The sequence below is a fragment of the Salarias fasciatus genome, chromosome 7 (genome assembly GCF_902148845.1).
Source record: "Salarias fasciatus chromosome 7, fSalaFa1.1, whole genome shotgun sequence".
Lineage (NCBI taxonomy): Eukaryota > Metazoa > Chordata > Actinopteri > Blenniiformes > Blenniidae > Salarias > Salarias fasciatus.
Genome location: NC_043751.1, coordinates 21879157 through 21906264, shown reverse-complemented (window position 1 = coordinate 21906264; position 27108 = coordinate 21879157). Strand labels below are relative to the sequence as shown.

The 27108-nt window shown below is 41.1% G+C and overlaps 1 protein-coding gene across 1 annotated transcript in view; it reads left to right on the top strand.

The window, feature by feature from the left end:
* Positions 1–2047: 2047 nt before the first annotated feature.
* fa2h (fatty acid 2-hydroxylase) overlaps positions 2048–27108 on the top strand; it is a 29116-nt gene continuing 4055 nt past the window's right edge. Inside the window, exons 1-2 of the mRNA XM_030097059.1 lie at positions 2048–2458; positions 22753–22887. Of these exons, the coding sequence (XP_029952919.1) occupies positions 2177–2458; positions 22753–22887 (417 nt within the window). The 5' untranslated portion in view covers positions 2048–2176. The remainder of the gene's footprint in view (positions 2459–22752; positions 22888–27108) is intronic.

Below are 27108 nucleotides of genomic sequence, written 5' to 3'. Positions count from 1 at the left end.
CCTCCTCACGGAGCCGTCTGAGGACTTCCATGTAGTAGTCCTGGTTTACAGTCTGACCTGGAGGGACAAACTTGCTGTGGACGATACCCTGGACAGCGGAAAAGCAGCTCAGCATTGTTTTCACGGCTGAGCGCACCTGACGCGCCGACATCTGGCCCTTTTTAAACCACCCGAACCACTTATGGACCTGATTCTTCGCTAGAGCATCATCCTTGTAGGCTTGCTGCAACAAGGTGAGTGTTTCTGCTGCTGTTTTTTCCCAGCAGAAAGCAGAATTTAATGTTTACGCGCTGCTCTGGCTTCCCCGTCAATGTCGCCATTTTGGAAAAAATCGCAGACCTCCTCTGCACTCTGTTGCTATAAATAGCTCCTGACAGGCGTCAGTGTAACTCTCGGAGCTCAAATTTCTCACAGATGTGCATGAGGCTTACCTGCAGCACATGTGACGGCCAGAAGTCGGAACTCATTATTATTATTGTTTTCTGACCAAATTCCGGTTTTTTTTTGGGTACCCCCTCGTATATATATATATATATATATATGTATAAATGACTTCTTAAATCCGAACTATATTATCCTATAGGGACTCAAAACTCCAGAAAACATGGTTTCAGATTTGTGAAACTAGTAAGAAAAAAATAAAAGTTTATTATTTTTCTGTAGCGCTGTGAAGCTCAAACCCAAAAGAGATTGTCAAATAATAATTTTCAATGTCATAATGCGCATACCCTCTTAAATGGTGTCTTGAATGGACATAATTGACCCCAATAACAGGGAAACGCGCATGTCGGCGCTCTGAGACAAGCGCTGACTCCCATGATGCCTTCAGGAACGACTGTAAATTACCCAATGTGGTCAATTATGATCTGAAATTAGAATTTTTGTAAATGCAAATGCTACATTCTCAGGATAAAACTATATAAATAAACTTACAAAGCCATATATAAGTTTAGAAAAGTCCAACAATTTCATAAACAACTGGCATTAGACAAAACTTTGCGCATCGATATCACTAGTGAGTGATTTATTTATTTATTTACATAAACACTTCAGTGATCCTAGATTGGGAAATTGACCTCCTAATTCATTTTCAAACTGCTAAAAAATCACAAGTTATGAATATATTTTTGTTTTTTAAGTTAATAGGTTTAATCAGACGCTTACGAAATTACTTTTCCGAGTTTATTTGAAGTCATCATCAGCGCTCATCTGTTCCTTGAAGATAACGCACACAGACGCTCAGAGCCTAAACACGCGCCCTCCGTTTACTTCCTCATATGCATTTAAAAAAACCCAATATTACGTGATATAACCACATGTTTTGAAGATGATACGCTTCTCTGTCAAACTCTTGGATCCACGTGAGGATCGAAAATTGAGAGAAACTGCCATTAAAATAAGTTTCTGCTGCTCTTAAATTTTCCACAAATCACATATATAGTACGAACTGAAAATGTAATGTTTGACTTCACGTTGTAACGATCCAATGGGTTAATTTTTCCCACTGGGAAACAGGCTCAACATGGATCAGGAAGTAGCGATGGGCAGGTTGCTTTTACGCATAATGTCGCTTCATCATTGTCGCCTAATAAAAGTGATGTCTTTAATATATTTTCCATTTACACGTGTTGATATTTTTCCTGGCAAATAATTGTGTGCTTGCAAAAATAAGTTTCTTTAACATACTTGTGAGTTATTTGAATGGAGGTTGTGTTTTGGAGCAACAGGTGAGTCTGGGTGTTGAGGTGCGTTCAAGGAAAAACGCATAAATGAGTATTTGAGAAAGTTTGTACAATGCCATTATTCACCAGTCCTGAGTTTTGCATTTATCCTGATAAATTTCTCATATCTATCGTTAGATAGGAGTGTACATCGGCAGTTCTGAATTTATTGATGTTTGGAGATTTCGGTGCGCTTTTACGCAGCCGAGACAGTAGTTTGTATCGCGTCTCGTGACTTTTCCGAGTATTTGAACGCGTCACAGGCGCCGCCCCTGCTCGGAGGTTCACAGCCTCTGGGTGTCAACGACAAAAGTTGCACTCTTGGCTCAGTAGTCAGGTCGACGGCCCTCGGAGGAGGTCTCCCTTTTCTCCCAGCTGCCCCCCGCTGTGCGTTTCTCGTTCTCTGCTCAGTTCAGGCGGACACGCGCGCGCGCATCTCACCCGTCTGCGTCAGGATGTCCCCCTCCACGTCCCCCCGCTTCTTCACGGAGAGAGAGGTGGCCCGTCACTGCACCAAGGACTCCTGCTGGGTGCTGCTGGGCACCAGGGTGTACGACGTGACCGCCTTCCTGCGGATGCACCCGGGCGGGGAGGCGCTCATACGCACCCGCTCGGGGAAGGACGTGAGCCGGGCGATGGAGGGACCCCCGCACCGGCACTCGGAGAACGCCCGCAGGTGGATGGAGCAGTACTACATCGGCGAGCTGGACAGGGACAGCGGCTCCGATGAGGCGCAGGTACATCCTCAGCGTTCAGGCTGTGTTTGCAAACAAACAGCTCTTTCGAAGGGTCACTGTTTTGGATTGATCCACGAGATGCAGGGAGAATGACTCCCCGGGCTTTTCTCCATCCTCACACCAATTCCAAACCTGCTCTTACAGTGTGTGTGTGTGCATTCTTGACTGAAAGGGTCTTCCCTCCACTGTGCCTCAAGGTGTACATATTCTTGGTGTTGGGTTAATAATCATCTGTGACACCCTCAGGTACAGTTTTTGGACTTTTTTCCGTCACTTGCCTGTGAGTTGAGAGCAGTTTAAAGGCTGTGTGGGAAGAAGGGGGCTGAGGAACAGGTGTAAAGTTGACTTAACTGGGCGTTTTCCTGGAGGTTGAATGAAGAAGGAACTCCCTCCTCTTTTCTCCCCCCTCCCCACCTGCAGGGCTGTATTGATTATGATTATGGGGGAGGAAATGGGTTGGTGTAGGACACACACACACACACACACACACACACACACACACACACACACACACTCATACACACACAGAGGCCAGAGCTTGTGTAAAGTCTGAGCAGGGAGGGGCGTGCAGGTGATATGGTTGGAGTAGTGGTGGGTGTGGAGGGTCAGCCATGTTAATGAATGATTGAAGAGCAGTGTGAGAAACAGATAGGGACATGCAGGGAAACTGGTTTGTCTTGTCCCAGGGAGCAGCAGAGAGGAGGGGGCTGTAATCTGGGCTGGTGGATGAGTTCATGCCCGGCTTGGCCTCTCTTCGGGAGTTTGCATAATTCTGTTGTGGAAGAGTCCTGACATTTACATGGCTCACCCTCTCCTCTGCCGATTGGCCGCGCGGCCGGTGCAGAAAGTTAAACTAACTGTAACGAAAATCCTCACATTTGTGCTCTCTGCTGCAGCTCAGCTCTTATGTTCTCTCGCCAGATTTGCACGTTCGACACCTTTTAGGCAAAGTGCTGCTTGAAGTGTTTGTGGTTTGACTGCCGTCACTGCTGAAGCAAAGTTACTGGCATGTTTTCTTCTTCTGTTAACTTGCTGGTGGATGGAGTTCACCAACATGTTGCTCAGGGACTTCTTCAATACAACAGATTAGAGACAAGAAAAGTGACGGATACAGATACCTTCAGAAAGAGGTGGCCAAAAACACAGAAACCCGACGAGTCATTTCCAACGCATAAAGGAATTCAGTGACAGAAAGTAGGACCAACTTATATCTCAATTTACACAAAGGATACAAAACAATGGAGAACTGATGAATAAATAAAGGTGCGTTCATGAGTAAGTGCATTGATAAGTAACTGAGCTCCAACAAGGAACGTTCCAGTTGGAAAGTCAGAGGAAGTTTTTAGGAATGTCTCTCAGAATTATGGCATTTTAACATCTACATGAGAAATACATTTCTTTAGTGATGCTGTTTAGAATGAACAGACAGTGTCTCAGTTCAGGTGAAAACAGTTTGATTTTATTAGTATGTAGTTCACTTATTATGGAAAAAGCAAGTTTTCCGTAGAAAGGCATACAGTTATATGATGAACTTATCAAGCACAGCTCCGTCTGTATGTTGGCTTTTATGAGTGATGATGGTTTGTCATTTATTTGCAGATTTTTATGGTCTTCCTGATGTGTGAACATGATTTCCCTAACTGATAACCTACTAAGTTCCCAGTTTCATCAAAGCAGCACCAGAAGATCTCATAAAAGACATGAAAGTAGTGAAGTAGAGGGTTTGAAATGCTCTCAGAATAAGAGGTATGTGAATTGGAAGGATGTTTTTAGAGGCCAGTATCGTGGATTCATGGAACTCCTGCAAACCTTTCTGTTGATGGAAGTCTCAGATGTGCATGATTCATGCTCTGAAGTTTCACTGCTCGTGGTTCATTCTTTCTCTTATCTGTGGTTTCTTTTTTTTAAATCCTTTTTGGTTCGTCATGGCTGCTCTGCCTTAAATCCAGTCGCCCAGTGACACAAAAGTCATGCATTTTATCTTTGCAATTGTCTTCTCCGTGCTTTCATCTTCTGTAGCCGCGTTGTTGAGGCCAGTGAACCGTATCCCTGCTAACATGGAGTGAAAGACGGGAGACGTCCTGTACAGCTCACCTATCCAGCAGAAAACCACCTCGGCTCACAATAACATGCTTACTGGGACTCTTCTTTATGGATTAAATGATCTGCTTGTGTAATACTGACTCTGACTCACTATTGTAGTAAATCAGCCCTTTTTTAATTTTTTTTCTATGAATGGGTTGCTTCAACACAAGCAGAGTAAGAGTCCCGGGCATTTTAGAGTAACTCACTCAACGTGCATGTGTTTGGGCTGTGAGACATAGCTAGAGAAAACTCAAACTGCATCAGGGAGAACATGCAAACTCCACACAGAAAGGCCCCGGCTGGTATTTGAACCCGGGCCTTCTCACTGTGAGATGAGAGTGCTAACCACTGTACGGCCAGTGACCGCATTATTATTTTCAAACACATAAGCCCCTATAATAAGTCATATTGAATTTTTTTGCATGTGATACAAATAATAATGTTAAAACAGTTGTTCTCAGTAGTATGTTTTGTAGAAAATTAAAAACTTCAGAATTTTTTTTTTTTTTTTACTTTAATGATAGAATATTTGGGATGTTGATCGATTAACTGCTTAAAGTTGATTATAATTTCTACACATGCACACATTTTCACCATCGTCTTGCAAATGTGCAAAATGTTGGTCCAAACAGTGAGATGATGTAAAATCGTGACTCATTACTGGTCAGTTGTGACTGTGAAGGTCATGAGACTCGCTTCAGCCTGCTGACTCCAGTCATGGAGACATTCCAGTTGCTACTGAATATATTGCCTTTGTATAATTTGCCCTGCAGGTACGGTTGGAGAACAAGTCACCCACACTCAGCTCTGGTTTTACAGGGTGCAAATCTCAAACCTCAGCTCGCTCTCTTCTTTAATGATTGGCTTTAATTGGTATTTTTACAAAGACAGAAAAACACACAGGACACTGCTTTTCAGGTCACCATGTGACTAAGAAATGGGTTTCAAGTCATTCTGGGACTGCGTCCAACAGGGAAGGTTCTGTTCAGAGCTCGTAATATCACGTTAAATATTGTAGAAATCAAACCACTCTGCATCAGATGTGCCAAATCCAGTCACGTTATGTTGTTGCTGCTCCTTTGATCGACTAGCTTCCATCATTACGGAGCAGAAAACAGGTGTGGAAACCTCCTCTGAGGAGACACGATATGAGGAGAAATCTGTTGGGATATATTGTTACACACTACACATCGGATGATGTGTCAGCAGACACATGCATGCAGTGATCCTGGGTTTGTGCTGCAGAGACCCCTCTGGCCTTTACAGCAGTAATTTGTTGGTTTTATAATCCAGTTTATTGCAAAGAAAAAGTTCCTCTTCATCATCGGTCCATAAAAGTGACAGTTTTCTCATTGATGTTGTAAGAATGGCCAATAATGGAATGAAATAGTAAAAGCTTTTTTTTTTTTTTTTTTTTTACAGCTATAATTGTGATTGGTCTGTTCACTACTCTTATTTTTGATAAGCAAACTGCACAAATCCTACGAAAAAAAAAGCTTTTTTGTCTACAGTTATCACATCTTGAAAGGATTTTTTTTTATGCTTCTTCAGACCTGATCACTCCTCACTGGTTCAAATCTCTGGGATGTTAAAGCCACCAATTGGCTCCATCAAAGCAGTGTCCATCTCTTTGCCTCGCTTAGTCCATATGTCCAAGTGTCCTGCAGCAAGACCCTGAACTGAAGGTCATTCCTCTGCACTGTGCTTCCCTGATTCTGAGTAAATCTCCCCAACAGGATCAGTATTCTCATGCAGCGTGATTGCATCCACACACACACTCGTGTGCCTCAGCCCGACCTTTAGAAACTTGGAGAGGGTGTGCAGCCTCTGCTGGATGGGCGCCTCCCTCGTCTGGTGTTTCCAAGTCGGGCCGGTGACGTCTCGGGAAGACTCGAGAGACGTCCCTGAGCTGCTCTCTCCCCCTCTGCTTCTCCTCCACTCACATCATGGGAGCTGCTGGAAACTAAATGCTTTTTTTATGAAATCCATAAATCCATATGCATGAAGGACATGCGTCATTAAGGCACAAGCGGAAGTCCTGATCTGTTATTCCTCCATTAATTCTGCTATTTTCACTCATTCACAAGAGTCTCACAAGTGTCTTATGGTTATTTTCTGAAGTAATATCTGGATATTTAATGAAAAAAATAGTCAATATAAAGAAACACCTGCTTCTTGACTTTCAAAAAGTTCCTGAACTCTTTAGATGTCACACAAAATCAACAACCTTTAAATATCTTGGCTTATGGGATGCAAATAGTGTTTAGTGTTGAGCTTTGTCAAACTGGGACAAGAAAATCTGAATTTCACATCTTTGTATAAAACAGTATAATCATAATGTTAGTCTAAGCAGTGGTAAGAGATGAGGGAAGCTTCAAGTAAAAAAATCACTTCCAAGTAAATCTAATCTCTGTTCATTTTTATTCAGCTTTCTTCAATCAGACTTTATTCAATCAGTTGCAGCCACATTTCAATTCGGTTAAATTCCAATGAAAATCTCATTAAATTCTTTTAAACTTCAACTTAAGTAACATTTTCCCCTTCCGACTGGTTTGTGTTGACGGAATGGAATTATTGATACGAATCTTCTCTGCTGGAACAATTGATCCTGTTCAGCAGTAATGTTATAAAATCTTATCTGTCGGTATAAACTGGATGTCTTCCTTTGAACTGAGAGCTTGGCAGTTTGTCGATGGCTCATACTGATCAAAGATTAATGATGTTTCTCGATACATTTGAGTAACACGGAAGTTTTTTTTTTTTTCATTTTTACGTCATTATTTTCTCTCGTAAATGTGTCTTCTTGAAATCTCAGATGCTGAGATTACCAGAGAGAAACGGCTGTCAGGAATGTTTTCCCAGAAATAATATCAGCTGATTATATTTAAACAGCAGCGAATATTTTTCTGCTTCAGAACAGCATTTGATTAATAGAATAGAATAGCTAGTGTTACTAACATACAGAATACACTGATGCTTCTATTTAACGTCTCATTTCCTGGTTGTGCTTCATAGCGGTTCTGATAAAACGTAGAACTGTGTTCTTTTCCTGACTAGTCACTTTTATTATAGGACTTTATGGCAGGAGCAGAGTCTGTGAGTGTGTGTGTGTGAGAGAGTGTGAGTGTGTGTACATGCGTTAGGGAGCTGGTTTACAATCAAACAGAGGGGCTGTTGACACCGTCAACAAATTGAGCAGGTTTGCTGCAATAGATGCTGATTTCCATTCACAGCCAGTGCTTGAAGAATTTCAGTTGAACCACGTCCCTGAAAACCAGGAGCGAGCGGTGTCGGTCTTTCCTCCTGTAAACATCTGGGGCTTTAAAAAACACTGTTCTGTCTGGTCTCACATAAGTCACACATGCCTGCTGCAATCTGCTGCGTTCGGGTCCAGTTTTCCAACTTTTTAATGATCTCTTGATGATCTCATACTGACCTTTTGAGAAGGAAAAAGTCGTGTCATGAAATATCATCAGAGGGATTTTTTCTTTGTATTTATTTACATGTGAACTCCCTGCAATAGCTCAACAATAAAACATTTTATTGTCCATTTTAAGAGTGTTTTGAACGTCATGTTTCATGTGATGCGTTCATTTTCCAATGAAGATCAAAAGTTCTCTGTCCTTTGTTTCTGGTGCATGATGGTAGTAACTCATATTCTTTATAGCAGCAGATATAATGAATTTACAAAGATTCTAGTCATTGCTCCTTGTTTGTGTCGTTTGAAGACTCTATTTTATTAGAGGAGACTAGACATGGGTGTGTCTTTGTTGGTAACTGACGAATCCTCTTGTCTTCTGTTTATTCTGTGAATTACTCTTTACTTGGATAGTTTGCATATTAATCAGCATGATTTGTCTTCATTTGCACCATTATAAGGTCCTGATGAAGTTCTGTGGTTTGGAGTCAGTGACTTTTTTTCTTGGCAGAATTCACGCTGTTTGGTGCATCCAGGCTTCTGTGTGTGTGTGTGTGTGTGTGTGTGTGTGTGTGTGTGTTGCATGGCTGATGTGTGTGTGGAGGGTTTTGCTTTTAAAGAGCAGCATATGAAACAGGAGACGGCACGCTAAAAAAACCATATTACCATCCAGGCTCACAGAGTCGACAGCATATATAGCGTTTTAGGAAGTGCTGTGGCTGTTCTCACGCTGAAGCTGCGTTGATTGGATGAAATTGCAAGAATTCATGAGACCGGTTGATTTTCTGTTAGTTGTTGCGATCGCAGCATCACCGCTTCTGGAGAGACTCTCCAAAGAAGCGTGCCGCAGTTTTATGAGCACATTTCTGAATAAAGACAGAGCGGCTTCTCCTTTTTAATCACGCTTTGTTTGCTCAGTCGCCTGTTGTCTCTGAATCAAATCAGCACCGTCTGTTTATTACCCGAGTTAAAAATCCTCCACACGGCCGTTTCAGTTGCGTCTTGCTCGTCCGGCGACTCGTTTCTCGCCCTCTCCTCTTAAGTTATTGGTTCGGGGTGGAGGTCAGGGGCAGCGCGCGTGGAGACGGAGCTGCACCGTCATGACTTCGAGGCGATAGGAGATGCATTGTTGAATGAGCGGAGCCACAAATGAGGAAGTGTGTGTGAATGAATGAAGGATGAATGAATGGACAAGGAGGTGGTATGTAGAGACTCAGCAGAATATGGAGGAGCTGGAAGCGAGCGGAGCGGCGTCACAATGGGAGAGTTTGTTTTTAACCGCATTTTTTTTGCTCGTCCATTTAAAGCAACGCAGCTTCCCAAACATCCACGCATCCATCGTCTATACCGCTGTGCAGGGTCGCGACCCCGGCGCTGGAGTCGATCCCAGCTCACCACCGGCGAGGGCAGGACGCACCCTGGACACGTCAGACCAGCAGCAGGCGATTTGCAATACATCTGTGGATTTTGAGATTGAGCGTCCAGGGAAAAAAAAACCCGCATAGGGAGGAACATGCAATCTCCGGCGACAGGTTTAAACCCTGACCGTTCCCCTCCGCACCGTGAACCGTTTAACAGACCCGTCAGGCTCAATCCGGAGAGGAAGAGCTGAAAAAGTGAAAAGCAACTGTTGCTGAGTGGAGCATGTTGGTGTTGATGGTGGGCGTTGATAAATCCGGTGGCTGGAATGCAGGAGGGTGACCGGGTCGGGCCGGTGGAGCGCAGGAATGCCGACTTTCATCAACTTCATTTTTTTTTTTTTTTGCCCAGCGATGGGATTGTGTCCTTATCAGGGGACGAACGTTAACCCTTAATTCAATATCAACCTCGCCCAGCAAAGCTGTTCACCTCTTCCAGCCCAGCAGCCGCTGCGAGTCCATCGCCTCGGTGACACATTACCCGGCACATTGTTTACCTTTGTTGCCGTGGAGACTGCCGACATGGCAATTAGCGCTCAGGTGCAGGCCTCAGGTGGCGCTGGCCCGGTAACACACCTGGAGGGGCGAGACGGAGCGAGGATGAGGGGAGGAAGGTGGACAGGAGCTGGACGGGTGTTCAGAAGAGGTGGAAACAAAACGCATCTGATTCATCAGGAAGTCTGGCGCTGAAGCCTGCGGACAGTTCTGGGTTTTTTTCACTCTTAGTTTCATCACTCACGTGGAGACTTATTCAATTTATATCTGTAAGGTGTTTTCCATCTTGGCTTGTCTTTCGGGGATTTTATTGACTTATGGCCAACCTGTGCATTTTGCAGCCTGCGGGCCACTCACAGCTCTTTACATGTCCCTGAACAATGGTAATGTATGAGTGATATTAAATTAAATCACAGCGAGAGTCCAGCTGTGGGCCGTGCGGGGGGCTGCACAGTGTTTTGCAAATTAGTTATTGCAATAATGACACGCATGGCTGAACGGCATACAGCGTGCATTCATGCTCTGCTGGTGTCCTTTTCTAGAATCCTAAAGTATGGCAGAAAAACTCCAGTCTGGTTTTAGAATGCGTCACAGCACAGAATCAGCTCTCCTTAAGGTGCACCGTGACATTTTACAATCTCTGGACTCTAAAAAGCCAAAACTTCTGATGGCGTTGGCTCTTACAGCAGCCTCGCTGTTATTCGGGGAACCACAGGGCTCCATCCTCGGACCATTTATGTTTTCATTTAGGTGCCTGTCGGATATTAAACTTTGGTTGACTTAGAAGAAAACTCTTTGGTCTTATTTCATGTTGTTGTAAAGTGCTCTATAAATAAACTAGATTTTATTTGGAAATGGTAATTACATGAATCATTATAAATGTTAAGTTTGTTTTTCTGGCTTTTATGATAGGAAAGTGCTGTTCGCTGTGTGTGTGTGTGTGTGTGTGTGTGTGTGTGTGTGTGTGTGTGTGTATCACAGACTGGAATTAATCAGTGTGTGTGTGTGTGGACACCCAGGAAACCAACAGCCTGGCTAGAAATTGAGTATTTTCACATACTAAAGTAGATTAGTCACGTGTTTTTTATTTTTCATTAATTTCTTTTCCTTACAATTCAATTGAAACATCTATGCTCTTCTCCATTTGGATTTCACATTCTCTCTGTCTGATTTACTAAGATCCTGCATAAAGTCTGCTGAATTCACTCACAAAGTTCAAATCTGAGCTGCAACACAATAGATTCAATTTAAAGTAAACAATATAATTTAGTAAATTGTAACTTAAATGATATAGTATATTTCTATTACAAAATTTCAATTAGGAAATTCATTATATTAAAACTAAAAGAATAGAGATGAAAGACAATTAGAAGAATATAGGCTGAATTGAATGAAGAAATATAAACCCATAAAGCCACATGATTATAAAATACATATACCAATAAATCAGAGATAAATACAAATTAAATATAGATGATTGATCAGGCCAATTATAAGCTTTGAGCATTAATTATCAATGTGAATGTGCTCAGTATGGTTTTATTGTATTATTTATGATTTAAGTTATAATTAAATGAACTTCATGGAAAGATATTCACATTATTAGACATGGATATTAATAATTACTCACTGTAATCGTTGTCCTTCTCTAATTTTCATGCATGAACATAATTGATGTGATCCCACATCTTGGTCGATTTGGATTGGGACTAAATTAAACTTTTGCTGCTCTGCTAATAAACCACAGTGAGGCCGAAACTCTCATCAGTTTATATTTTATAACAAAAGTAGCGTCATATTTCATTCAGATTTAAGAATTTCAGTTTAGTAACTCCTCCTGTCTGCTCAAGACTCACTTCAGACCTGCTGATTTCATACATTTTATACTTTTTTCACTGCATCTTTTACTTCAGTGTTTGTCATAATTAAGTTTTCACATCGAATGTGTCTTCTCGTGAGGTCTGTTTTTATTTTAAAGATTGATATTTTTGCAGGAGAGAAAGGCGTGAAGAAAATAGACACATTTTGCACAGGGGTGTAGTGGTCAGCAGTCCTGTATCACTGCAAGAAAATGCCTGGTTCGAGTCCAGGCTGCATGTTCTCCCTGTGTGTGTGTGTGTGTGTGTGTGTGTGTGTGGATGGGTTTTTAACAGGGTTCTACAAAAAAAACCAGAGCTGACCCAAACCTTTTCTGCACTGTTAACCCCCATTAATAATGATTTTTTCGTTTGTTTGTTTTTTTTTACATTCAAGATGATCGGGTACAGGGTGTTAGCAGCCGTGGAGGGAGTTTACCGCGTGGCTGTCTGCGGCCCGCTTCCCTCGTTACCGTGTGGCCGTACGGTAACACGACACGGTCTGCACAAGGCGGGCGGCTACACGGAGTCTCTGATTCTTCACGCAGGCACACAGTGAACGCTACAACAGGTATAGACTCAGAGAGAGAGAGAGAGAGAGAGAGAGAGAGAGAGAGAGAGAGAGAGGAGTCTTGAATGCTGGTCATTCAGGTTTGACCGGTTCTTTTAGACGGAGAGACGAGAGCGCCTTATAAAACACACACACACACTGACGCTTGCGTCATCACCCTCACACGCTGTCCCTTCTACCCACATTTCTTCGGTCGTGTTCCCCTTTTTTGCAGACGTCTTGCGTGTAAAGGTCGGATGTTTTGCGGACTCGTCTGGGTTCCTCTGCAGTGAAATTCACTCTCGGTGTTAAGCACAGTTAAAAAATGAGGCTTTGGTGTGTGTATGTGTGTGTGTGTTTGTGCAGTGCACACCTGATGCACTGTTTACACTGTCACTTTTGAAGCGGGTAATGACAGAAAAGTTTGTCTAGAGCCTGAGCTTGTATGATTAAGTGGTTAATCTATAGGCACAGAGGCGCTGTTTACATTATGAGGAGGGATCCACTGGAAATAGTTTTTCCAGACCAGAAACGGATCACTCAGCTTAACTGCTGCAACATATGAGCTTCACCCATATTAGATTTTTTTCATAGATCATGCAATATGTCAGTGCAAATATTAATCAAGTGGCAGACATGCACATACAGGCACATAAACTCTGAAAGAGAGATCCGCAGACATGTTTATTCAGTTAGAAAGAAGCCAAGCAGGATTTACAGAGTTATTTACCACGTAGCCTGTAGCAAGGCGATGATCCGTAACTGCATGTTTATTAAATATATCGTATCATATTGGCTTTGTGTTTGAAATATTTGCACAGTAGACTTAATATCGACTGTAATAATTTTGTTTTTGGGTCATATTTCTAAAATTGCAGGGTGGGAATCTGTAGCAGCATTATGTAAATAAGAGGGTCCGGGTGATGCTTTTTCCAAACATTATTAAATTGTACTTTTTTTTTTTAAATTTTGGATTTTGCCATGGTAAAAACACTGATCTAAACACTTTTCTACTGAGGGCTGATGCATTATCCTCCTTTCTGAAAGTTTCTGTCTTCAGGAAGTCTTTGCTATTATAATCAACTGCAAACCCTCCAAAAAACACAATCAGCCTGGAGCGTTCAGTCACGATTATAAAAGCTTCACCTTGACGTCAGGATGCTTTACGATCCTGAACCGGAAGAGACGATGTTTAGCGCAACTCAACTGTTCATTTCTGACAAAAGCTGTTAATAAAAAGAGGAACGAGTGAAGCTAGAAACAAATCCCATGAAATCCTACATTCAAACTTTGCGTGAGGTGAATGTAAGATAGTAGTAGGAGCTTTTTTTTTTTGTTGAACATGTAAAAGCAAAAATAAACAAAGTGAAAAGAGCATCCAAATAAGTAATCAGTCTTGAAGCGACAGCACAGTCTGTGCCAGTCTCATTTTACACGTATAAAAGGGAAATTAAAATGATAAGAGAAGCTGTTCAGACCAAACTGCTGCAGGCAGTCAGGCATTTATACACACTTTTTAATCTTTTTATTTGCAATTTGACCAGCACAACAGACACATATGGTAAATAAATAAAAATGAGTCGACAACAAGCACAATCAAGGAAAAATCAATAACCTAATGCCAGTTATAAATCTCACTCCTTCACCCTTCTACCTTTAATTTAGAGTTTCTTTCTACCTCCTTAGATAAGAAATCATACAAAAAAGTCTTATATATTATATAATTATAATATTGTAGACAATTTTCAAATGAAATCAGATTACTAAAATACAGCTGAATCATGAATTAAAGATTAATTGATAGTGTATCAATACTGCTGCTTCACAGTATGTGTTTTCATAAGTAAAGTAGAAAACCTGAAATGAAACGACTGCACGGCATGAGGGACATATTTTGAAACGTGGTGAACAGTATGTATCGTATTAAAGAGCGTCTAAGACCAACATCCAGTTGAGTCACTGTTTTTCAAACCATTTTCTTTAGATCCAGTAAATGAAGCTCGGTTTGTGTCTTATGCTGGTCAACTGTCTTTTTTTTTTTTTTTTTTTTTTTTTTTAAGCTATCGCTTCTTCGATCGGTAACGTGGCGCTGGCAGGCGAGGATGGTGACGACAGGTTGTACGCAGAGTCAGTGATCACATCTGAAACAGAGATGAGATAATGAAAAGTCCGCCCAGCGGGAAATGACTCCGCAGAGGTGAACGAACTGGAGAGCATGGCCGCCGCCGCCGGTGCGGTGCGTTTTCAGGGAAACGTGCGATCGATTGATCGCCGCGCTACGTGTTTGTGTGCTGTACGCTTATGTGCTGTGAGTTTTTCTCTCGGATAGATCGCAGAGGGGAGATTCCCCCTGCATTCCCAGCAAAAACGGAAAACCTGAAACTGAAGGCTTCTGATTGCACAATTTTGGAGTTTGAGGAGTGGAATATGTTTTGAACAAAATAATAATAACAATTAAAAAAACAAAGTCAGAAATCATTAGAAAGTAATAAAGCATCCGAGGAGGCCGAGCTTGACCTCCTGACCTCCAGGAGAAGTTTTCAAAGCTGTTTTCTAACACTGAGGTCACCTGTCAGGTCTGTCTGGCTTTTCGCCTTTTGTATCAAGTTTTCTGCTGAATTCCAGCCTTTTCTTGAATGTGAATCAGCTGGGAGGTGTTTTCACGATTGTTTACTTTGTATTACCCGAGATCTGCCCGGATTCCAGCGCCTCGTGTGCATCGATCGCATCCCTCAATTAATGACAAATCTCGACACCACAAACCGACCGCGAGCGGGTTTGCTCACATACCCAGAGGGCAGAGCAGCCTTTTGACGCGGCCGTATCGTCCAAGCCGATCAAATGCAGGAAACGACACACCCACAGCAGGAGAACCTATCCGTGTCAGACGCTGAAAAGATGCGTCGGGCTCACATTGAGCAAGGCAGCGACTGTAATCGCAGTTTTCTGCCAGCCAGGGCCTCGACAGTGTAAACAGTTAATGTGATCACGTGTTTTAAAGCCAAACAAACTGAAACTGGTCTGAAGCCAGTGTGAAAGGTTGTATTCTCGCTGTGCGGCGAGAGCCAAATATTGATTTAATAATGGTTTAATTAGTGTAATAATAGGTGACTGATAACAGAAAGTCAATAATTGGAAAAAAAAAATTCCAAGAAAATCAAATTAGATCCTAAAAAGTTTGTTTTAAGAGTGTAATAATATGAAGTAGTGATGTCAATATTTATGATTGGCTGTCCACTCATCATCTTCCTCTTCCTCCTCCTCCTCTTCCTCACAGAGGCCGGCTGTGTTGTGATGGTACCAGTCCACATCGCCTCCCCACTTCAAACATCTCCTTTGTTTTTTGTCTCTCACTCTTTTTTTTTTTTTTTTATTTCTCCTCCTTCTTTTGGGACAGAGAGCTCCTTCTGTTATTTTCTCTGTAAAATAAGATCATTCAGCCGCGCTGCCCTTTTGACAACAAGGGGAATTGTCTTAATTTGGAGCAAGATTCACATAGTTCTCATAACAAAATGCTTTACCGAGTCAATGATCTAACCGGCGACTATCTTGCCCGATACTTTGATATTTTTCCACATCATTTTATTTTTCTGTTAGTGCATGTTACATTCATTTACACAATGAGATCTCTCACAAATTTGACCATTCTCATTCATTTCTTGTAAAATATCAAAAGAAGAATGTGAAAGGAATTCACTACCCTGTTAAATCAATAAGGTCAATGTCTGTCCTTTAAAAAAAAAAAGAACAAAAACTACCAAATGTCAAATATTAACAGATTTAACAGAACATGAACAGTTTCAGTTCCAGTTCTATTACCTGATGTCACTGTTATAAATAATAGAAAAAAAAGTACATTTTTGGGGGGTTTTTTTCTTAGACAATAAATGTAAAATATTCACGCTATTCTAAAATGTAAATAAAAAATTTAAATAAAATCAGTGCATCATAATGAGTATCGTAGTCACTGTTGACTTTGATACAAAAAAGTGGTGTATAAAATAAACTTCAATATAACCAAACCTTGGTTTTGAGTGGGAGATTCTTGCACAAAAGCAGTTTTTATAGTGTTTTTTTATGGAAGTGTTTTTTTTTCTTCCCTCATTGGTGTTAAATTGACCCCTGAGGGTCTAAGTGAGCGTGTAGGTGAAATGTCTCTGATCACCATGTACGATGTCATACAACAAAGCGTGGCGGTGCGGCGAGACTTGTGTCAACATCCCGGGAATACCTGCCATTGTGTGTGATCGGTGTGTGTGTGTGTGTGTGTGTGCTCGGGCCTGAGGAGTGTACACAGGCACTCCTGGAGCTGAGACCACCTCTTGTCAGACGCATGATCTCACCTGTTTACTTAACAACCAGACAGCCGCCCTCCATCTTTAATCTGGGCTTCGCATTCATCAGGCGACGTGTCACAAGGTTTTTATGGAGAGACAATCATCTGACAGTGTAACGGGAAATAACATTTTATAATGATTATTTTGAAAAGACGGAGCAATCTTCAGAGATGACATGTGACTGCAGTTCCTCTTCTGCTCCATCCTCAGATCAGTCATCATGAGTCTGGAGATTCTTTTCGATCCGAACTCCTCTGCTCGCTGTTTTGAAAGTTAACACTTTGAGGTGACAAAATAACGTTGAACTGTCCGCTCACGTGTCGTTTTTGCTAAACGGCCCAGTTCGACTGTTTTACGTCGTTTCAGCCTACATTTAAGTAGGTCGCATGAAGAAGACGTCGTTTGGTTTTATTGCTCCAGATAAGTGATGCACACGTGATCGTCCTCAGTCAATACCTGCTTTTCTTTTGACGCTGCAGATGTCATGATAGAAATGTCTTTTTTTAATCTTAATTAGCAAAAGGACCAATAATATAAAAATACTCTCTCCTTTTATTATAATATAATAATAATGTTATTTTGAAAAAGCTACTGAAGAGCTAAAGAGCATTGCCGAATTAAACCAGGTCGCTTTGTGTTTCCGAGTCTCTTTCAGTTGTTCAAAGGTGAAATCGTAAAACCATAAATGTAAACGCTCGCTGGGTCACCGCCGGAGCAGCTTCCTCTCTCGGGTGACGCCGGCCAGGTGCAGGATTGAAATAAAAACTCTGGTTGATGGACAGACGGGGGGGAAACCTCAGAGTTTCCCTAATGAGCTTGATGTGGGTTTTTCCTCACCTTTCCATTCTCCTCGGTTAAAATAATGTGCACAGCGTATGCAAAGCTCACCCTTCACCCGAACAATATTTTACTGTTGCTACAACGTGAGGATGGAGTTTATAGCTTTGATACGTGCTGCGTTCGCTGTCAGCTGCCTCGTGATGCTTTCAAATGGAAGACCCGAGAATCTACTTTCATGAACCTAAAATACAGTTTACAGACTTTAAGCTTTAGACCCAACCGTGACAATTGCATTTGTTCTTGAATGCATTTACTGTTATGTTGTTGAAAGTAGCTTTGCAGTGAATTAAATGATTAAAGCTGCTGAAATTCCCTCTTAAGCTGTAAAGTGACCCGTTTATTTTGGTGGATTGTTTGTCAACCTAAAGTCAAAGTCACACTTTTAAAAAGACTTCTGCGTGTTTGCCTGTAAAATAGAACATGTTCGGTGGAGATGCGGGATTAGACGTGGTGTTTACCTCCTCTGTTCTGCTGATGGGCCGAAGCCAGCCATGCAGCTCCTATTTACAAGTTTGTTTCCACTGTCAGCTCCTTGGAGAATAAGCCTCCGAGTTGCACGGAGGCCACGATTCGGGCGGTTGTGCAACGGAGAGTGCAAACGCGGGGCGTGTTGACTGTCTGCATTGAAGAGTTGCTTCAAATCGGTTTGTGGCCATTCGCAGGAATGTGAGACGTGTGTTTGCATTGGCTGCTTGGCAGGTACAGTCTGACGAACAGGAAGCAGATAACGGTGGTACAAGGCAAATAGTCGATGTTATGTTATCATACAGGCAAATGTGATTACTTTTGTTTTTCAAAATCAGGTTCAAACCATTGAATTTTCACTTCATTTGAAAGTCGTTTGTGCAGGCAAGAATTCAGTTGTCTTGGGTTCCATCTTTAGGAAACGTGGTATTTATGTATGGCAACACACACACTTGACCTTAACCTGATTTTTGGGCGATTATTGCAGGTTTCTTTTGCTTCGATCAATAAATGCTGATATAGAATTGTCTGACTGTTGAAGCTTGTGTGTTTACCAGTGATAAGAAACTGGTGTGTCTCCAGCTTGTCTGTGCGCATTGAGGGAGTTTATCACATGAGCTTTGGTGTGAATTTGTGTCACACCTGATCTCACACACATGACTACATTTGATAACGTCTGTATTTCTTGAGTGTGAGATGACGACAGTCACTGAAAGTTACCTTCATTTCGATTTTCCTCTGGGCAGCTACTGCATTTTCTACTTCACTCAGACTCTGGGAACCAGGAGTGTATCGAAACAGGATTCAGGATCGTCACACTCATCCCCGCCATGTCTTGCCAAGTAGTCATAAGGCTCTCCTCCCTTTGTCCCGGTGGAAGCCTGGTGGGATATTTACATTCTCAGCCACACCCCTCCGACAGCAGCAGCACACCTGCAGAGCTCGCCGGTGACACTGAGCCTGAGTCACCTTTGTTGGTCTGTATGTATAAAGTGGAACGAGGCAGAGCTCATTAAACATCACATCACTCCCCGGCTCACGTAGCCCGAGAGGCTGCTGATACAAGGGCGTGTCGCTTTATTGCCTCAGCCTTTTATAACGCCATCTTGCTGCGTGCTTTTTGTGTGTGTGTGTGTGTGTGTTCAGCAGAAAAAAATGTCATTGAATATTCGTGTCTACAGCTTTGTTCTCTTGATTTATTTGCATTACTGTGCTGAAAACACTGAAACCATGATGTTGATTCAACTCGAACCTTTGATTTTTGATTCACAGCGAACGGGGAAGACAGATTGGCTGGCGTGTGGCTTCATGGAATGCGTTATGAAATGATGCAAAATCAGTTTGTCACCGTCGGACTGGCTGCTGCGGGGTTCTGCTTGAACAGGCTGAGATCAATCTGCAATATGCAGCAAGAGTCTGAAGTGTGCAACAGCTCTGCGTGGCAGTTCTGAAATCATACAAAATGGCACAAAATTGTAGAAAAAGGGAAAAATGAAAAATGGGATAGTTGCAGATTAATGCATCAGTTTGCTCAAGCTCACCCTGAGTTTGTGATCTCGCAATATCATAAATAAGTTAAATAAGATAAAATAAGTTACATGGCAAAACTCAAAATGAGGAACCATTGTAAGCGTTATGAGAATGAATAGTTTCACCATAGCAGGCAGTTACTCAGCAACTTCTTTCTCCTCCTTGTGTCATCTCCACCTCGCAAACTTTCTTCTCATAGCATGTTCAGTTATTCTTCCTCATTGTTGATCATTAGAATAGCGACAGTGTAGGTTCTTTGATGGTGGGAAATAACTTTATTTTCCAGGTTAATATCCACAGAGCAGTCCAGGGACCTTCTTCCTCCAAATCACAGGTAGAAATCATGATTCACCTGGTCGTTTATGCATTTATGAAATTTCATCCATATCTTTTTCATTAGATCAATCTGCCCAGGACGTGAGATGTAAACGTGATCAGACCGAACTGTAGGAGAACAGAACGCCGCCTCTGCGTAACTTTCGTCATCCCTCCGCCAACTCTGTGCAGCTGTACGACATCGATTCATGTTTTTACACAAACCTTATAAGAACTCTCCGCTGGAGACGTGGCTTCAGTGCATAAACACTAATTCCTTTCCTTTTTCAATGAGAAATCGTTTCTCGTACAACCCAGCACCGCGGCTCTCCGCAGTCTTCATCATTGGCTCGTTGTGATCAGAGGATTGTTTCTTTGTTGTTTCCCAGCACGTGTCGGGCTGAAGTCATTTGGTCGACTCTTGACTTCAGAAGTGGGTTTATTTTGAGAATTCATGGATTCAACTCTGAACTAACTTTGAACGTTACATCCTCAGACTCTCTGGTTTTGACCCAGAACTCGGTCTTCTTGACACATGGATTGTTGTCTGACTGGTTTGCTTGTTGCTCGATTGATGACTTTGGACTCCTTTACTGTATTTTAATGATACTTGACTTGACCACAGTGATGAAATGTGGCTGATTGGTCTTGAACTGACTCAGGGCTTTGGATGTTGTTATCTTGTCACGAGACCTGACTGGGGCGTCGGTCTTGTTGTTGGAGACACGCGACTTGTCTTCATTTGGGACTAAATCAGGATTCAGATCATCTTTGACATGAGGTTTTGACCAACTGAAATTGAGGTTGTTTATCTTATCTTCAGAAATGATTCATGATTAAGACTCAAGGAAACTCTTTAACACTTAAAATTTTATTGTACCTCTACTGTTGTTTTTTTAATTATTACCTGTTTAATGGCAGTAAACATATAATCTAATCTAAACGTGAGCTGAAATTACTGTCAGTGAAATTGACCTGCGGCTTGTTGTCCTCCACCTGCAAGTTCTTGGCTTTCACCCAGTTCAATTTGTTCTTACACTCCGTTTTATAAGACACGTAGCGGAACTGCAAACGAAATGTGATAACATAATATCCCGAAGGTCCTTAGCGTGAAAATTGCATTGAATACCTTTTTTCCAATCTCGTATTTCCAGACATCGAGGGGAGCGAGCGTTACAGCATCAGATCTATTCTTGCAGGAAGGACGAGTTGTTAAATGGTCCCTTTGTTTTAGCACAATGCCGTGATGGGGGAGTGTAACGTTGCCTCAGTAGGTGTTGGATTGCCAAGGAGATTTTCGTAACAAACCATAGGAGACCTTGTGCACGTCTGCAAACAGCCCGCTGATAAATATTTCACTTGGCTGAAGCGGATTGTCGCGCTAAAGCTGCCAACTGCAGTGTTGATGCTCCACCTTTAAGATTGATTTCATATGTTGATGGGAACGATCTGCTGGGAGTCTGTTACATGCAAGCAACGTTCCCCCTGGATGAAACTGTCATTTCGTTCGAAGAAGACGCACACACACACAAAGTATAAAAGTATAACTTTCACGGAATTAAAAAAAAAGACATTGTAGTCACACGTCACATACGTTCAATCTGTATACAAAGATATAAATATATGTTTTTATAAATTGATACAGAAGTACACTGAACACTCTAATAGATACTTAAAAAATATATAAACCTTAAAGAGAATTAATATATCGGGCTCAATGTACGGAAATATATCATATATTTAAAAGCGCATATTAGTGCTATATGCTATGATATATTTATACAAGTATTTTTTCTAAACTGACTAGCGATATACTCATCCTTGAGTGCAATTTAACATAATTTTCTGCCATTATAACTGCATTTCTGTCCTCAATAAGTCTATTTTATTTAGATTTGTTTACCACTCTGTTAATTTTATTTACTTTTTCTCATAAATGTGCTTAAACATTCATATTATATACAGATACATTTTATCAAACGCGTTCTATTGATAGATTTAAATGTCTTTAAGAAGTAAATAACACTGAATAGTTTCTGTTAATAAAACACTGTCTTTTTCACGTCTTTTTCACTGTACTTTTACTTGTTTGATCATGTACATGTAATGGAACTGGAGAACAAATTTGTTTAAATAAAACTACAACACTTTCTATATTTGTATCGATGATGCTCAAAGCCAATAAAAAAAAAAAAAAACAAGCAGTGAGAGAATTTTACAAATTCCTAATCATGAAAAGCACCATTATCTCCAGTGTTTTCATAATTTCTTGCTTCCAGCTGCTGCACAAACAGTCACCAAGCTCCATTTCGACTCGCGTGCTGAATAGATAATGACGGGTTGTGTTGTTGGGAATAATCTGAGGAAACCATACTTGACTTTTGTACCCAGAAGCACTTCTGTTTGCCCGGGCCTGAACGTGAAGCCAACCTTGTGCAGCGAGTTTGCTGATCACAAAGTTCATGCCGACGCCATGATGGATCGATGTGCGCACATTGTTGAGCGGGGCCCGGCCCGCTCCTTTTGTTGTTTTAGCGTCCAAGGTGTGCAAAGGTTGATGACTGTAATTGTTCGGTGTTACAATTCTCACACGTGATCATTACAATTCAGTGATGGAGGTGTGGAATCGAGCAGCGAACACTGAAGACGGATTGCATGTTTTTTCTCAGTGCACATTATGCAGTGAAATGTATTTTGTCTCTTGTCACAGACACGTGTCAAAATAAGTATATTATTAATTCTAGAATTAAAATTTTTTTGGCTCATAACATGAACATGTGTGTCCTCAGCCTCTGAGTCAGGCCGTCATGGTCACGGAACATTCTCTTAATGCTGAATTGCAAATACAAAATGATGCAAAAACTGCGTGATATATGAGGTTTTACAAACACATGAAGCAGCGACTCCACGGCTGTATCCGTCTGTCCTCTCACAGGTCCGATCGCCGCAGCTTCGTTGCTGAATGTGTGTGTTCTCTCTCGACAGTCTCTGAGGGAGAGGAGGCAGGCCAGCGAGCAGACGGACGGGAAAACGGCCGGGAAGTCGACAGGAGAGAAGCTGGACGAGGAGGAGGAGGAGACCTCCCCGTACAGCCTATGCAGCCCCGTGGACTTGGACAACGTGAGTGGCTCTGCTTTTATTCGCTCCGTACAGAAACGCTGCTCCACATGCAGCGTCTGTGTGTGTGGATCAGGCAGTGGCATTGAGCTGGATGTCTGGGAAATGATGGTAAATTTCTATGATATTTTTGTGTATCGAACTTATGTGTTCACCAGTTTTTTTTAACATCTTGGTCAAATATTTTTTCTGAATTATTCACTATTTTTTGCACCTTCTTTCACAGTAGAGATTCAGTCATTTGGAATTTGCATACCATCACTGGAAAGGGTGTGGAAACCTTTCTTTGTGTTTTAGTCATTATGTTGTGATTCATATTTTTGCAGTCCAAATGAAAAGCAACTAAGACACTGAGGGATTTTGGAGAAGGAGTACTTGGCACTATAAAATAAGGATAAAAAGTACTTTTATATGTAACTGAGTATAATTTAGGTACTTGACACATGATCATCCTCCACAATAATCTCCAATTAGTCTAATTTACTGGTGATTTCTGTGTGTTTTATGCACAGATGGATGGATTATTTAATCAATCAATTAATCAATTAATTTACAAAAATGTAAAATATGAACTACAGGTGTGTTTTGCAGAAGGTAAATAGTTTTTTTTTTTTTAATTCAAAATACAATTAAACTGAATATATAAATTGGTGTAAGCCTCAGTATATATAAATACAAATATGGATGAAGTTTTTCTTTAATTGTACGACATCCGCTGCTCTTCTGCCTCTCATCAGGTTTCATTACAATACATTCTGGAATATTTTCAATGCTATGGACATCAGGCTAACAATCAAACTATGGGAATAAAATTCACCTGTTATTTAAAATTTAGATTTTCTTTCAAAATTGATCAACTTTGCCCAAATATATTATGGCTACTTGAGCAGGTTTGTACTAGTTTTCACCACGAATGTGTTCATGAGGTCAAGCTGCTCAGCTTTAGTCCTTCTGGTTTTGCAGATGATGAGCAGAGGTAGAAGAGGAGTGAACAGCCAGCAGGTCACTTCCCCTCGGTGTAAAACTGCCTGATCTTCGGTGTCTCTGAGCACGTGCGCTCATCTGAAAGCGTGAAAACAGTCTTCCTCAAAAAAAAAAAAAAAAACCTGCTGAAACATTTTACAATTAAATAATTTCATTTAATCTCAAAAGAACAATAGAAACATCTCATATGTTGATGTACATTCACTTAATGTCTTTATAATTCACAAAAGTTCTTAAAATGACATTTACTGTGCTTGAGGGGAAAGAAAGAATTCTGTAACAACTATCAGATATATAGCACGTAAAAGAAAACTAAAATTAAAGAAAAATAATATATCTAATAAAAATGGAATTTGAAAAAGGGAACAAAAATCAGCAAATACAGAAGTAAAAATTAACAATGGAAAGATAACCAAAAGTGATCTAAATGCCTTCCATCAGCTCTCAGCCTTCATGGAGTTGTCACAACACTGCAGTCATTCATGGGAATCACACCCATGTGTTTTCAGGCAGTATTTCTCAATCAGACCCTCACAAGGACACATCACCACAAGGACGGACACAACCGGCTGAATAGAATAGTTAATACCGATGCACAGCTCTTGACCCCTGACCCCGGGCCTGGACTGCACTTTGCAGGGACACTCCCTCCACAGAGCTCCTCTGGCTGTAGTGTTGTTTCGCTGGTCATGTGCTGCCCCGGCGTGTGCCTGCCTTAAAAAAAAAAAAAAAAAAGAAAGAAAAAGAAACTGGTCAAGCAGCATTGCTGAAGTGTGTGTGTCCGTGCACGTGAACGTGCGTGCGTGTCACAGAGCTATGTGAGGCATGTCATCACATCTCCATGTGTTTCACTTGTCTTTTTTCACCTGTTAATATCAAACGCCTCCTTGTCCGTCCTCTTACGAAAGAACACTTCACCTGTTGATTTTTTTTTTTTACTGTATTTCACAATGACTATGGTCTGGATTTGAATTTATCCAAGCGTATATAATGCAGTTTTAATTTTATTATATATAATTTGAATTTGTTTATTGGAATGAATGAATGAGCTTCATTTAAAATAAATTACTGCTGAAATATCATGATGCATAAGACAAAGAAACATGTTTGAAAATGAGTAGGAGAAAATAAAAAATTTTTTAGATTCCACTTTTTCGCCATCAAACATTAGAAAATAAATGACTTGCTGTTTCTTTGGCTGTTCAGGATATATTCAGTTATGGTCTTTAAGTTTTAGTTTCTACAGGATTCTGTTGTAAACAGTTGATTAAAGTCTGTTTTTGCCATTGATCATATCAGCTCTTTGTCTTGAGACAGAAAATTCACTTCTGTTTTTTTCTTCTCTTTTTACACTCTTGCATCTTTGTGTGTCTGCAGATGCCTTCACTTTTTTATTTCTTGTTTAATATCTTGTACTGTAAAGTTGAAGCTCTGTAGAAAACAAAGGCGTAGCTAAGAGTTTTAGAATGTCGTTTGTCTCTGAAAGTTGTTTTAAAACCGAAACATAAATTCCCTTGAAAGACAATACAAAATAAATTATTCTGAGCACCAAAATGTAGCTTTTAATAAACTTTTTTTTTTTTTTTGCATGTGTACAAATGTAACACACACTCACACAAAGATCTGAAGGTGATTCATACACACTAAACTACCTTTCTGCATCCGTGCTGTGGCGTGGCGAGGTGAATGCCCACCCCGAATTTCAGTGGGTTTCTGCACCGTGTGGCATTCGCTGTGCAGGAAGTGTGGCGTGGTCAGGCAGCTGTCATGAGTCTGTGGTTTCGTGTGAAAGACAGAGCGATGGATGCAGCTCGAGATGGAGAACCGCAAGAACCAGCCTCACAGATATGTTCATCCTCTTCAGGAAATTCACAGTTCAGGAAGAATCGGCACACGATAGAGTAGAATTTTCAGGTCTGAGCCTGCCAACGCCATAAAAACAGCCCCAAACAAGTGCGAAAAGATCCTCTGAGGTCTGTTTCATTCAAACTCGCACACATTGATTAAAGCCCGAAAGCAGCACGAAATTCACACTGTCCCTGAACGCCTCTTACATGTTGTTCATGCAGCTGATGAGGTGAAATAACATAAAGATGCAGTAAAGACTCTCAGCAGGAGCTTTATTCTTTGGAAAAACTATTTTAATCTCTGTAAAATCCTGATTTAAATTGTATTTAGGATGATTTGTCACTATTGTAGCAACATTAAGCCATATTTAGTCCTGAAGGAGATGTGCATCCTGATGCATTTTGTTTTTCAGTTTAGTTTAATATGTATGATCTGTTAAGATTCCAGCTCCGTACGGTCGGATGTTGTGGAGTTAAAGTGCATTGAGTTACTGTTTAAACACAAGGTGAATCTGTCACTGAGTTTGTAGGGTTGATTTTTAACAAACGCCATGCCTTCAAATCTCTAAGTAAAGCCGTTTATCTTTTTATTTAGCAGAATGAGCTGCAGTTATGACCCTGTCCTTCATGAACAAAGGTAATAAAGAGCAGAGATGGAAAAAGTGTGTATAACATCATGCAGCTGGGCGGTGCCATCGAACTGCAGTCTCATGCTGGAGCAGACGCTCGCATGACATGAAAGTGGGATTTATTGTCTCTGGATGAGGGATAAACTCATCATTTTCCTGGAGAGAGTGACCTGTGATGAGTCATTATACAACCCAACAAAGTCAGCTGACAGATGGACTCTTATTTTTGCTGTGGCCGATGAGAATAAATCAAGATAATGATAATAATAAAAAAAAACAAACTTGAATTAGTGCAGTGAAAATAAAGATCACATCCATTTAGAGAGACCAATCAGCCTTGAGTATGGGCAATTTCGGTCAGTTTTGAATTTTTCCTTAAAGGTTTATAGTAAATATTTGATGCATAATGATGTCTGTAAGGTACTTTTTTGACATTAACAGAGGTCATATCGAATCTGACCTTTGAAATGCCATTCAGAAGGGATTTTAGAGAGCACCCTGTCAACGTTTAACTAGAACAGCAGGGATCAGACTGAAGGCCTCTCAGCTGTGGGATTTCAACCTGCAGCGTCTCAAATAGCTTCGATCCTTGTGAGATAAATTTTCCCCTTTGTCTTAAGGATGAGCATGAAATGACACTTAAAGGTTGCAAAGTACACCTGATTGGAAGATAAAACTCTGTCAAACGCCTTGTTTACTTCTCAGCTCAAGGTTTCCTGAAGAGTAAGTACTGCTGCAGGTTTCAACTTGGATTGTTCCCACCC